Source organism: Grampus griseus, assembly GCF_964374135.1.
Source record: "Grampus griseus genome assembly, chromosome: 8".
NCBI classification, from domain to species: Eukaryota; Metazoa; Chordata; class Mammalia; order Artiodactyla; family Delphinidae; genus Grampus; species Grampus griseus.
In genome coordinates, this window is record NC_139002.1 from 22,674,965 (window position 1) to 22,689,589 (window position 14,625).

General features: G+C 36.1%; 1 protein-coding gene across 1 annotated transcript in view; it reads left to right on the forward strand.

The window, feature by feature from the left end:
* RDX (radixin) overlaps positions 1-14,625 on the forward strand; it is a 75,528-nt gene that overhangs the window by 13,623 nt on the left and 47,280 nt on the right. Inside the window, exons 2-3 of the mRNA XM_082659772.1 lie at positions 26-96; positions 14,291-14,374. Coding sequence (XP_082515898.1) covers positions 85-96; positions 14,291-14,374 — 96 coding nt within the window. The 5' untranslated portion in view covers positions 26-84. The remainder of the gene's footprint in view (positions 1-25; positions 97-14,290; positions 14,375-14,625) is intronic.

The following is a 14,625-nucleotide window of genomic DNA, read 5'->3' on the forward strand; positions in this document are numbered from 1 at the left end:
AATTATGCTTTCTTTTCTTTAACAGAAGAACAGAATTCATAAAAGTGAAGAATTTTTAAAGAGGGTGACAAAAAGAGAAGGAAAATGCCGAAACCAGTAAGTGTATTTTATTACTTCTGACACTGCTTACTTAATAAAATATCAGTGGCATTAAGGTCCTTTCGAAACAAGGCAAAGTATTATGGTAGAGTTTTGGGGGGAAAAGAAGCACTGATATTACTGTTGTTTGCTTTAGATTAATGTGGCTAGAGTATGGTGTTATGTGGGCCAGTGATGAAGAGGTTTAGGTGACACTGTAATTAAGATTACTACAGGTTGTGGGGTCAAACTTAGTTCTTATCCTTGCCCTGCCACTTATCCTGACTGACCTTTGTTAGATTAGTTCAATCTCTCCAATTCTTAATTTCTTCACATATAAAATGGAGATATAATTAGTTACTTACTGGAGAGTCTGGTGAGGATTAGAAGATCCTGGTACATATACATTCAGTGCTTAGTAAAAAGTAACTTAGTGTTAAACAGGAGAAAATAATGAGAGGTCAGAAGGATCCATGCAGTATTAATTTTCTCATAATTCTAGCTTTGATGCTAGTGATACCAGTGCTGATATTATATATAGTCCTAGATTTTTGATTTAATGGTATATATGTGATCATTTTATTAAGTTTTATAATTATATAATTTGTGACTAAGGTTTATTCTTTTATCTTATGATAAATGTACTTTTCTTCATCTAACAAAATCGGGGATTTTTTTTCAAGAATTTTTCGGCCAGTTATCTTTTTAAGAAAATCATTGGTTGTGGTTATTTGAATTTTCTGGCATGAATGTCACTTTCGAATTACTTTTAAACATTTAGCAGGTAAAAAAGTGCATTGTTGGAGGGAGAGAAGAATAAAAGGAAGTGAAAGGCATAATCAATACAAAGCAAGAATTAAATTTTTCTATTTGCAGATGACATAATTATGTAAATAACCTGGAATTTACAAAACAACTATTAGAACTAATAACAGAATTTAGCAAGACTGTTGGACATAAGGTTATATTTTTAAAAAATCAGTTTTCTGTTTTATATACTAGCAGCAAAATTCAAAAAATGAAATAATTCCATTTGTAATAGCATCGAAAACATAAAGTATTTAGGAATAACTTTACAGAGGCTGTACAAGATCTCTATGCCGAAAACTTATAAGTACTTAAAAAGACCAAAATATATACAAAAATAAACGTTGGTCATAGATATGTCTAGAAAATATTACTACAATGTCTGTTGTCCCCAAATATATTGATAGATTGAATGTAATTCTAATCAGTTGAATCCCTTTGGTTAAAATTGACTAGCTGATTATAAAATGTTTATGGAAGAGCCAAAACTTATGTGGAATAGCTAAAGCAATAGCTAGTGGGAAGCAGCCGCATAGCACAGGGAGATCCGCTCGGTGCTTTGTGACCACCTAGAGGCGTGGGATAGGGAGGGTGGGAGGGAGACGCAAGAGGGAGGGGATATGGGGATATATTTATACATATACCTGATTCACTTTGTTGTACAGCAGAAACTAAGAAAGCATTGTAAAGCAATTATACTCCAATAAAGATGTTAAAAAAAAAAAGAAAAGGGTGGGGCTTCCCTGATGGCACAGTGGTTAGAAGTCCGCCTGCCAGTGCGGGGACACAGGTTTGAGCCCTAGTCTGGGAAGATCCCCCATGCCGCGGAGGAACCAAGCCGATGCGTGACAACTACTGAGCCTGAGCTCTAGAGCCTGTGAGCCACAACTACTGAAGCCCGCGTGCCTAGAGCCCGTGCTCCACAACAAGAGAGACCACCACAGTGAGAGGCCCTCACACTGCAACGAAGAGTAGCCCCCACTCACTGCAGCCAGAGAAAAGACCTCACGCAGCAACAAAGACCCAGCACAGCCAAAAATAAATAAATAAATTTATTTAAAAAATAAATAAAAAAAAAAAACAAGGGTGGAGCACTTATACTCCTGGATTTCAACACTTATTTTCAGGCAACAAAAATAAGACAGTTGGCATTAAAATATTAGATAATAGGATCAGTGGAACAAATATACATCTCCACACACAAGGTTGTCACACAATTCAATGGGGAAATTAAATTCTTTTCAAGAAATGATGTTGGAACAAAGAGTTATCCATACAGAAAAATACGAATCTTGACTCTTATATCACAGTTTACACAAACAACTAACTCTGAATGGATCACAGGCCTAAATTAACAGGCCCAAACTATAAAACTTCTAGAAGAAAATAGAAAACATTTTTGCAGTCATGGTGTAGGCAAAGATTTCTTTGATGGTACACAGAAAGTTTGAAGCATGAAAAAAAAAATTGAACATCAAAATTAAAAAGTTTGCTATTTGGAGAAAGGAGCCCACGTTTCCGTAGAGCAGGAACTCCTGGCTCGGGGTCTCGTCCCTCTGCCGTCACGGAACTGCCCCGGAGCCTGAGGGGAGGCGGCCTCCCTGAGGCTGCCAGCTCTGGAGGGGCCCCGGTGGCCGAAGCCACGACAGTCGTGGGGACCGCGGGCAGGCCATGTGTATGAAAGTCTCTTGGTGCTGCAGCCAGGAGTCAGTGCTGTGCCTCTGAGGTGGGAGAGCCAACGTTAGGACACTGGTCCACAGGAGACCTCCCAGCTCCACGTAATTTCACACAGCGAAAATCTCCCAGAGATCTCCATCTCAACACCAACACCCAGCTTCACTCAATGACCAGCAAGCTACAGTTCTGGACACCCTATGCCAAACAATTAGCAAGACAGGAACACAAACCCACCCATTAGCAGAGAGGCTGCCTAAAATCATAATAAGTCCACAGACACCCCAAGTCACACCACCAGACGTGGAGCTGCCCACCAGAAAGACAAGATCCAGCCTCATCCACGAGAACACAGGCACTAGTCCCCTCCACCAGGAAGGCTACACAACCCACTGAACCAACTTTAGCCACTGGGGACAGACACCAAAAACAACGGGAACTACGAACCTACAGCCTGCAAAAAGGAGACCCCAAACACAGTAAGATAAGCAAAATGAGAAGACAGAAAAACACAGCAGATGAAGGAGCAAGATAAAAACCCACCAGACCTAACAAATGAAGAGGAAATAGACAATCTACCTGAAAACGAATTCAGAATAATTATAGTAAAGATGATCCAAAATCTTGGAAATACAATAGACAAAATGCAAGAAACATTTAACAAGGACCTAGAAGAAGTAACGATGAAACAAGCAACGACGAACAACACAATAAATAAAATTAAAAATACTCTAGAAGGGATCAATAGCAGAATAACTGAGGCAGAAGAGCGGATAAGTGACCTGGAAGATAAAATAGTGGAAATAACGACTGCAGAGCAGAATAAAGAAAAAAGAATGAAAAGAACTGAGGACAGTCTCAGAGACCTCTGGGACAACATTAGACGTACCAACATTCGAATTATAAGGGTTACAGAAGAAGAAGAGAAAAAGAAAGGGACTGAGAAAATATTTGAAGAGATTATAGTTGAAAACTTCGCTAATATGGGAAAGGAAATAGTTAAGTCCAGGAAGCACAGAGAGTCCCATACAGGATAACTCCAAGGAGAAACACGGTAAGACACATATTAATCAAACTGTCAAAAATTAAATACAAAGAAAACGTATTAAAAGCAGCAAGGGAAAACCAACAAATAACACACAAGGGAATCTCCATAAGGTTAACAGCTGATCTTTCAGCAGAAACTCTGCAAGCCAGAAGGGACTGGCAAGACATATTTAAAGTGATGAAGGAGAAAAACCTACGACCAAGATTACTCTACCCAGCAAGGATCTCATTCAGATTTGATGGAGAAATTAAAACCTTTACAGACAAGCAAAAGCTGAGAGAGTTCAGCACCACCAAACCAGCATTACAACAAATGCTAAAGGATCTTCTCTAGGCAAGAAACACAAGAGAAGGAAAACACCTACAATAACAAACCCAAAACAATTAAGAAAATGGGAATAGGAACATACATATCGATAATTACCTTAAATGTAAATGGATTAAAGGCTCCCACCAAAAGACACAGACTGGCTGAATGGATACAAAAATAAGACGCATATATATGTTGTCTACAAGAGACCCACTTCAGACCTAGAGACACATACAGATTGAAATTAAGGGGATGGAAAAAGATATTCCATGCAAATGGAAACCAAAAGAAAGCTGGAGTAGCAATTCTCATATCAGACAAAATAGACTTTAAAATAAAGACTTATTAGAAGAGACAAAGAAGGACACTACATAATGATCAAGGGGTCGACCCAAGAAGAAGATATAAAAATTGTAAATATTTATGCACCCAACATAGGAGCACCTCAATACATAAGACAAATACTAACAGCCATAAAAGGGGAAATCGACAGTAACACATTCATAGTAGGGGACTTTAACACCCCACTTTCACCAATGGACAGATCATCCAAAATGAAAGTAAATAAGGAAACACAAACTTTAAGTGATACATTAAACAAGATGGACTTAATTGATATTTATAGGATATTCCATCAAAAAAACAACAGAATACACATTTTTCTCAAGTGCTCATAGAACATTCTCCAGGATAGATCATATCTTGGGTCACAAATCAAGCCTTGTTAAACTTAAGAAAATTGAAATCGTATCAAGTATCTTTTCTGACCACAACGCTTTGAGACTAGATATCAATTACAGGAAAAGATCTGTAAAAAATACAAACACATGGAGGCTAAACAACACACTACTTAATAATGAAGTGATCACTGAAGAAATCAAAGAGGAAATCAAAAAATAACTAGAAACAAATGACAATGGAGACATGACGACCCAAAACCTATGGGATGCAGCAAAAGCAGTTCTAAGAGGGAAGTTTATAACAATACAATCCTACCTTAAGAAACAGGAAACATCTCAAATAAACAACCTAACCTTGCACCTAAAGCCGTTAGAGAAAGAAGAACCAAGGAACCCCAAAGGTAGCAGAAGGAAGGAAATCATAAAGATTACATCAGAAATAAATGAAGGAAACGATAGCAAAGATCAGTAAAACTAAAAGCTGGTTCTTTGAGAAGATAAACAAATTGATAAACCATTAGCCAGACTCATCAAGAAAAAAAGAGAGAAGACTCAAATCAATAGAATTAGAAATGAAAAAGGAGAAGTAACAACTGACACTGCAGAAATACAAAAGATTGTGAGAGATTACTACAACCAACTCTATGCCAATAAAATGGACAACCTGGAAGAAATGGACAAATTCTTAGAAATGCACAACCTGCCAAGACTGAATCAGGAAGAAATAGAAAATATGAACAGACCAATCACAAGCAGTGAAATTGAAACTGTGATTAAAAATCTTCCAAGAAACAGAAGCCCAGGACCAGATGGCTTCACAGGCGAATTCTATCAAACATTTAGAGAAGAGTTAACACCTATCCTTCTCAAACTCTTCCAAAATATAGCAGAGGGAGGAACACTCCCAAACTCATTCTACGAGGCCACCATCAATCACCCTGATACCAAAACCAGGCAAGGATGTCACAAAGAAAGAAAACTACAGGCCAATATCACTGATGAACATAGATGCAAAAATCCTTAACAAAATACTAGCAAACAGAATCCAACAGCACATTTAGAGGATCATACATCATGATCAAGTGGTGTTTATTTAAGGAATGCGAGGATTCTTCAATATACGCAAATCAATCAATGTGATACACCATATTAACAAATTGAAGGAGAAAAACCATATGGTCATCTCAGTAGATGGAGAGAAAGCTTTCGACAAAATTCAGCACCAATTTATGATAAAAACTCTCCAGAAATTAGGCATAGAGGGAACTTCCCTCAACATAATAAAGGCCATATATGACAAACCGACAGCCAACATCATCCTCAGTGGTGAAAAACTGAAAGCATTTCCACTAAGATGAGGAATAGACAAGGTTGCCCACTCTTATTCAACATAGTTTTGGAAGTTTTAGCCACAGCAATCAGAGAAGAAAAGGAAATAAAAGGAATCCAAATTGGAAAAGAAGAAGTAAAGCTGTCACTGTTTGCAGATGACATGATACTATACATAGAGAATCCTAAAGATGCTACCAGAAAACTACTAGAGCTAATCAGTGAATTTGGTAAAGTAGCAGGATACAAAATTAATGCACAGAAATCTCTGGCATTCCTATACACTAATGATGAAAAACCTGAAAGTGAAATCAAGAAAACACTCCCATTTACCATTGCAACAAAAAGCATAAAATACCTAGGAATAAACCTACCTAAGTAGACAAAAGACCTGTATGCAGAAAATTATGACACTGATGAAAGAAATTAAAGATGATACAAATAGATGGAGAGATATACCATGTTCTTGGATTGGAAGAATCAACATTGTGAAAATGACTCTACTACCCAAAGCAATCTAAAGATTCAATGCAGTCCCTATCAAACTACCACTGGCGTTTTTCGCAGAACTAGAACAGAAAATTTCACAATTCGTATGGAAACCCAAAGACCCCGAATAGCCAAAGCAATCTTGAGAACGAAAAACGGAGCTGGAGAAATCAGGCTCCCTGACTTCAGACTATAGTACAAAGCTATAGTAATCAAGACAGTATGGTACTGGCACAGAAACAGAAATATAGATCAGTGGAACAGGATAGAAAGCCCAGAGATAAACCCACGCACATATGGTCACCTTGTCTTTGATAAAGGAGGCAGGAATGTACAGTGTACAAAGGACAGCCTCTTCAATAAGTGGTGCTGGGAAAACTGGATAGCTACATGTAAAAGAATGAGATTAGAACACTCCTTAACACCATACACAAAAATCAGCTCAAAATGGATTAAAGACCTAAATGTAAGGCCAGAAACTATCAAACTCTTAGAGGAAAACATAGGCAGAACACTCTATGACATAGATCACAGCAAGATCCTTTTTGACCCACCTCCTCCTAGAGAAATGGAAATAAAAACAAAAGGGACCTAATGAAACTTCAAAGCTTTTGCACAGCAAAGGAAACCATAAACAAGACAAAAAGACAACCCTCAGAATGGGAGAAAATATTTGCAAATGAAGCAACTGACAAAAGATTAATCTCCGAAATTTACAAGCAGCTCATTCAGCTCAATAACAAAAAAACAAACAACCCAATCCAAAAATGGACAGAAGACCTAAGTAGACATTTCTTCAAAGAAGATATACAGACTGCCAACAAACACATGAAAGAATGCTCAACATCATTAATCATTAGAGAAATGCAAATCAAAACTACAATGAGATATCATCTCCCACCAGTCAGAATGGCCATCATCAAAAAATCTACAAACAATAAATGCTGGAGAGGGTGTGGAGAAAAGGGAACACTCTTGCACTGCTGGTGGGAATATGAATTGGTACAGCCACTATGGGGAACAGTATGGAGCTTCCTTAAAAAACTACAAATAGAACTACCGTATGACCCAGCAATCCCACTACTGGGCATATACCCTGAGAAAACCATAATTCAGAAAGAGTCATGTACCAAAATGTTCATTGCAGCTCTATTTACAATAGCCAGGAGATGGAAACAACCTAAGTGTCCATCATCGGATGAATGGATAAAGTAGATGTGTCACATATATACAATGGAATATTACTCAGCCATAAAAAGAAATGAAATTGAGTTTTTTGTAGTGAGGTGGATGGACCTAGAGTCTGTCATACAGAGTGAAGTAAGTCAGAAAGAGAAAGACAAATACTGTATGCCAACACACACATATATATATGGAATCTAAGAAAAAGAAAATGTCATGAAGAACCTAGGGGTAAGACAGGAATAAAGACAGACCTACTAGAGAATGGACTTGAGGATATGGGGAGGGCGATGGATAAGCTATGACAAAGTGAGAGAGTGGCATGGACATTCATACACTACGAAACGTAAAATGGATAGCTAGTGGGAAGCAGCCGCATAGCACAGGGAGATCAGCTCGGTGCTTTGTTACCACCTAGAGGGGTGGGATAGGGAGGGTGGGAGGGAGGGAGACGCAAGAGGGAAGAGAGATGGGAACATATGTATATGTATAACTGATTCACTTTGTTATAAAGCAGAAACTAACACACCATTGTAAAGCAATTATACTCCAATAAAGATGTTAAAAAAAATTATACCTCATTTAAGCCATTGAACCTAAAAAAAATAAAAAAATAAAATGGGTTAATCAAAAAAAATTTGCCATTTGAAAGACAACAATAAGAAAGTAAAAAGGCAAGGCAGATTGGGGGAAAATAATTGCAGTATGGCATTCTTTTAGAACTCAATAAGACAACCCAATTTTGAAAAAGTGGACAAAAACTTTGAACATCTACTTCACAAAAGAAAATATATTAATAGCGAATAAGTAGTTGAAAATATCCTCAATATCTTTGGTTATCAGGGAAACATAAATTAAAAATACAGTGAGATTCCACTTTATATTTACCAGAGGAGCTATAATTAGACTGATAATACCTTGGCTGTAAGGATGTGGATCAACTAGAACTCTTATTTCTGATAGGAATGTGAAAGTTAAAAGTAGTTTGGAAAACTGTCTGAATAATTGAGTGGAGAACACTTATTTTTCCTAAGAGTAAGGATTAAAAATTATATATAAGGCTTCCCTGGTGGCGCAGTGGTTAGGAATCCGCCTGCCAACGCAGGGGACACAGGTTCGAGCCCTGGTCCAGGAAGATCCCACGTGCCGCGGAGTAGCTAAGCCCTTAGCCACAACTGCTGAGCCTTTGCTCTAGAGCCCGTAACTACTGAAGCATGCTCACTATTTATGACTAGGCTGAAAAGTGGCCTTATATCTGTCTCTTCTGTTCATGTTCTGTTGGTGAGACCTTAGTCACATAGCCATACCTAATTGCAAGAGACATTGAGAAATGTTCTTGTAGCTCAGTAGCCATGTCAAACGGTAATTCTGTTAGATTTTGGTGGTCAAACAGCAAGTAGTCTCTGCTACAATCATGGTTAGTTTTAAGGAGAAAAATCATATAATAAATTCAGAGCAGTTGCTAAAATTGAACAACTATTCATGATTTAAAAGTAAAAACCAATACTTCTTAAGCTAAGTATCGAAGAAAACCTATAACAAAAGTAATTCTTAATTTGCTTAACAGTGGAAGCTTTTCTTTTAAGATCGGGGACAAGACAAAATGTACACACTCTCACTGCTGCTGTTCAACATTGAACAGAAAGCCTGTGCAGAAAAATTAAAAACTCTAGTACTGGAAAGGAAGAAACACTTTGAAGATGTTAAGGTATTTATTTATATCGGGTTGGCAAATTATGGCCCATAGGCCAAAGCCTGCCCACCACTTGTTTTTGTACAACCTTCAAGCTAAGAATGATTCTTACATTTTCAATGGTTGAAAAAAAAATCAAAAGAATAGTAATATTTCATGACTTGAAAATTATATGAAATTCAAATTTCAATGTCTATAAAGTTTTGTTGGAACACAGTATGCTCATTGTTAATTATCTATAACTGCTTTTCTGCTATAGCAGGAGAATTGAGTAGATGCAGCAGACAGTATGGTCTGCAAAGCCTGAAATATTCACTATTTGTACCTTTACAGAAAAAGTTTTCTGACACCTGGTTTATATAAATACAAGAATTTACATTTTAACAGTTGGCAAGGGAGCTGATAAAAGGATCAATATAAAAAATCAATTGCATTTCTACAGAAGTAAAACCAGAAAAAATTTTGGAAAGATACTTCATCATATTTATGACCCTGTGTTTGAAACGCTTTAAGCTAGATGAGTTTCAGTAGTTGGAATTCTTTGGATTTTAGAAAGGTGAATATACAATGTATTATGTGCATAAGTAGTGTTATGAAATTTCCATCAAGGTCTGTTGCATCACATCAGTATTTCTATAGATTGGTGTGTGAATATCCATTTGAAGTGGGATAAATTAATTCACCAGGTGGACTTATTTCAATTGCTTTTGCTAGAAATTAGCTAATAAACTAGAGTTTTCAATGCATTTAGGATATCTTGGGATTATGAACCTATAATTATAATAGCTATAAAACCATAGGAGAAAGATATCTTAAATGATTAATATGATTTTTCTGGAGGAAATTATAAACATTTTTTAAAAAGATCTTAAAGAAGACCTAAATCAATGCATAGAAAGAACCATACACTTGGATAGTAAGAGTCAATATTGAAAAGATGTCATTTTTTACCCCAAGAGGCTGATGAATTTAGTGTAGTTCCAATTTAAATCATAATGTGGTGTTTTGAAAAATTTATAATTATATGTGGAGTCAAGAGCAAGAACAAAGAGACAAGAATAGCCAAAACAGTTCTGAAAATAATAAGGGATGACTTGCCATACCAGATATCAAGACTTATTTAAAGATACAGTAATTCAGACAATATGGTATTGGCAGAATAGTTCAATTGAACAGTACAACAGAATAGCACAAAATAAGACCCATACCTATGGACATTAGATTTGTGACAGTGCAGTCTTTGGAGAGTGAATGAAGTAATCAATATACATCATGTTTGGATGTTTAAAATCACTGTATTATTATCCCTCTGGGGATTAGGAAATGAAATTGGATTTCTACCTTAAATCATAAGCAAAAATCATTGAAGACAGACTATGAAAAACAAAACTTTGATAGGAAATATAAGAATATCTTTATGACTCCAGACTAGGGAAGGATTTCTTTGCTTTTTTTAAAAAAATTTTTATTTTATATTGGGGTATAGTTGATTTACAGTGTTGTGTTAAAAATTTTCTTAAATATGGCAAAAAATTGATATCTACATGTAAAACATTGATAAATTCAACATTAAAATTTTAAAAATGTTTATCATAGAGAGGGACTCTTCATAAAATAGAAGGGCAAGCTACAAACTAGTAGATTTCTTTGTAATGCAAGTAACTGACAAAGGATTAATATCTAGAATATATAAAGATCTCCCACATATGAGTAAGAAAAAGACAACCCAATAGAAAATAAGCAATACATGTGAACAGACATTGTGAAAGATGGGGAGACAGAGTGGTCAATAAGCATATTATATTACTTTTCTATTGCTCTATAACAAATTATCACAAATTTGGTAGCTTGAAACAACACACATCTATTATCTCACAGTTTTATACGCTAGAAATATGGGATGGTATGAATGGGTTCTCTGCTCAGGGTCTCACTACCCTGAAGTCAAGGTGTAGCTCAGCTGCATTCTCATCTGAAGTTTGGGGTTCTCTTTCAAGCTCATTCCTATCATTGGCACAATCCATTGCCTTGCAGAATGATCTATCCTTCTTTACTGGTGAATGAAGTCCCCATTTTCTTGCTAGCTGTTGGCCAGGGGTCTCTCTTAGTCCTAGAGTGTGGTGTGTGTGACAAGTCCTTTGCTCATGCCCCCTCCAATTCAGCAGTGGAGAACCTCTTTAATGTCAAAGTCCTCTCACACTTTAAATCTCTCTGACTTCTGCACCCAGTCAGAGAAAACTCTTTGCTTTTAAAGGAATCATGTGATTATCTCAGGCCCACCCACAATGATTTTCCTATCTTAAGGTCAACTGATTAGTAACCTTAAGTACATCTGCAAAATCCCTTTTGTCTTGTAATGTTAACATAATCATGGGAGTAAGGTGGGGGTGGGGGCGAGGAGATCATGGGGGCTGTCTTAAAATTCTGCATATCACACATAAGAAAAAGTTCCCAACTTCATTAGGGATCAAGAACCTGCATATTAACACCATATTGAGATACCATTTTGTACCCACTAGATTGTTAAACATTAAAAAATCCGATTATATCCACTATTAGTGAAAATATAGAGCAGCAGGAATTATTTATGGGAGTGTAAATTGATACAATCATGTTGGAAGACAATTCAGCATTACATTGTAAAGTTGAAGCTATGCATACTTTATCACCCAGGAATTCTGAGTTATACTTCTAGAGAAACTCAGACACATGCACTAGGAGACATGTAGAAGAATGTTCATAGCAGTATTGTTCTTAACAACCAAAAAATTGGAAACAATTTAATGTCAATCGATAGGAAAATGGTAAATGAATTACTGTCTAGTCACATAAAGATGAATGAATTGCAACTACTCACAAAAACATCAGTGAATCTTAGAAATATAATTGTGAAAAGGCAAACTATCGTGTAGAAAAATTTTTGTTTAAACCTTTTATTGAAATAGAATATACATATGCAAAAGAATATATGTGTGTAGTTGATGAATTTTCATAAAATATACATATGTAATCATTGCCCACATCAAGAAGGACTTTATTAGCAAGTATTATACAATTTTAGTACAGCTATGCAGCTAAAAATCAAAAACTAAACAATATTTTACATATAGATACCTACATTTGTGACAGAACTATTGTTTTTTAAAAAGCTAAGGGGATGACAAACACAAAATTTAGGTTAGTACTTACCTGTGGGCATTGGGGTCAGGGAATTCACAAAGAAGAAATACACTGGTGACATTTTTTGTCATTTCTAGTTTTTAAGTTGAATGGTAGATTTATGGGTAAAGGAGAACCTTTTCTTTGTTCAAAATGTTCTGACACCAAAAATGAAAACATTTTCTTTATTCAGAATGTTCTGATACCAAATGTGTGGGTTTTCCATACCCAGCAGTTCTCCAATTCTATGTGGATACCAGTTGTGTGTCCTGCAATTTAATTTGTTCTGACACAACTACCCAGAATTAGCGCAGACCCACTGGACTGCTCTGGACTTCTGAAGCAAATCACAGGTAGTGCAAGTGACTCACACTTCTGTCTAACTTGGCTAACTTTTGGGGATTCCCACGATCCCCTCTTCAGATTCTATAATTTGCTATATATAACAGCTCACAGAACTCAGGGAAACACTTTACTTACTATTACTAGTTAATATGAAGGGTACTATAAAGGATACAAATGAAACAGATGAAGAAGGTGAGGTCCAGAAGGGTCCCGAGTGAAGGAGTTTCTGTCTTTGTGGAGTTTGCAGTGCACCACCCTCTCAGCAGGAAGAAGCAGGGAAGCTCTCTGAACCCTTTCGTTTAGGGTTTTATGGAGGTTCCATTTCATAGGTGTGATTGATTAAATCATTGGACATTGATGATCAGCTCATTCCCCAGCCTTTCCCCTCCTGGGCAGTCAGGGTGGGTGTCTAAAAGGTTCAATCCTCTAATCATGTGATTGGTTTCTCTGGCTACCAGCCTCCATTCTGAAGCTATTAGGGCCTGTCTGGAGTCACCTCATTAACATAAACTCTATTATGGTTGAAAGGAGCTTATTATGAATAACAAAAGATCCTCCTCTCACATCTATCACTCAGGAAATTCCAGCGATTTTAGGAGCTCTGCCAGGAACCAGGATGAAGACCAAATATATATTTATTGTTATGTTACAGTGGGTTTTATTTTGTTATGCTTCATTGTCTATATATGTTACAAGTATTTTATGTGTATTAATATTTCCTAAAGGATTATTTTAAAGAAGGAGCTCTATAAGATTTTTTTGATTAGAGAAGGTATTTCAGATAAAAGTACATGTGTGGAGGTACATGTGGTTGTTAGCATGAGTAAAATGTAAGGGGAAATAAGTCTGATTTAGAGTTCTAATAGTGTGAGTTAAAAAGATAGGTTTTTACCATATCATGGTGAATTCTAGGTGAAGACGCTATTCTGGAGTAAAAATTATTTTGGTTAAGGCATGTTACGTTTTTGGTGAGATATCCAACTAGAAAGGTATTTACACCCAAAAATTGGAATTTAAAAAAGTTTAGCAAATAAAAGGCAATAGATGTATGGTTTTTATAAAGTGAAGAATAATACATTTGCAGTATAAATAAAACTAAATATTTGATTTTTATATTGAAAGAAATAGGGAATAGTGAATGACATTCAAAGAATTTGGAGTTATATCTCTGCCCTGCCATTTGATATCCATGTGTCCTTGGGCAAATGATGGAAACTTTTCTGTAGAAATGAACTTTTCTATAGAAATGCACATATCTCCTAGTATTGTTGCAGAGGCTAAATAAGAAAATGAAAAGCGCAGGTCCTCGTGCCTACTGTATGTTTTCAATAAATCAAAAACAAATATAAATAAATCAAACTATCACTTTAATAAAGAAAATATTAGGTACATTATAGAGTTGCTTTTTACTGCCTACATATGATACCACTTTATTTTATAAATCAGATAAAAGTATTTTCTCTTTTCTACTGATTTTCCCTTTGTTTTTTATTGCAGATCAATGTAAGAGTAACAACAATGGATGCTGAGCTGGAATTTGCCATTCAGCCCAACACAACTGGCAAACAGCTTTTTGACCAGGTATCATTTACCAAATAAAGTATGTAATTTTGACACCATAGTGTGGATGCTACTGCATACTTCTTTCTGTGTTTTTTTACCTTAACTTATAATGCAACAATGTAGCACGTGGAATATTTCACAGTACCTGTTCAAATGTCTTGAACAACTGTAGGGGATAGTTTTTCTCATTCCTAGATTTTGAGAGATAGGACTTTTTAAAAATAATTATTAGCAGGTATTTATTTAACATCTGTTATGCAAATCATTGT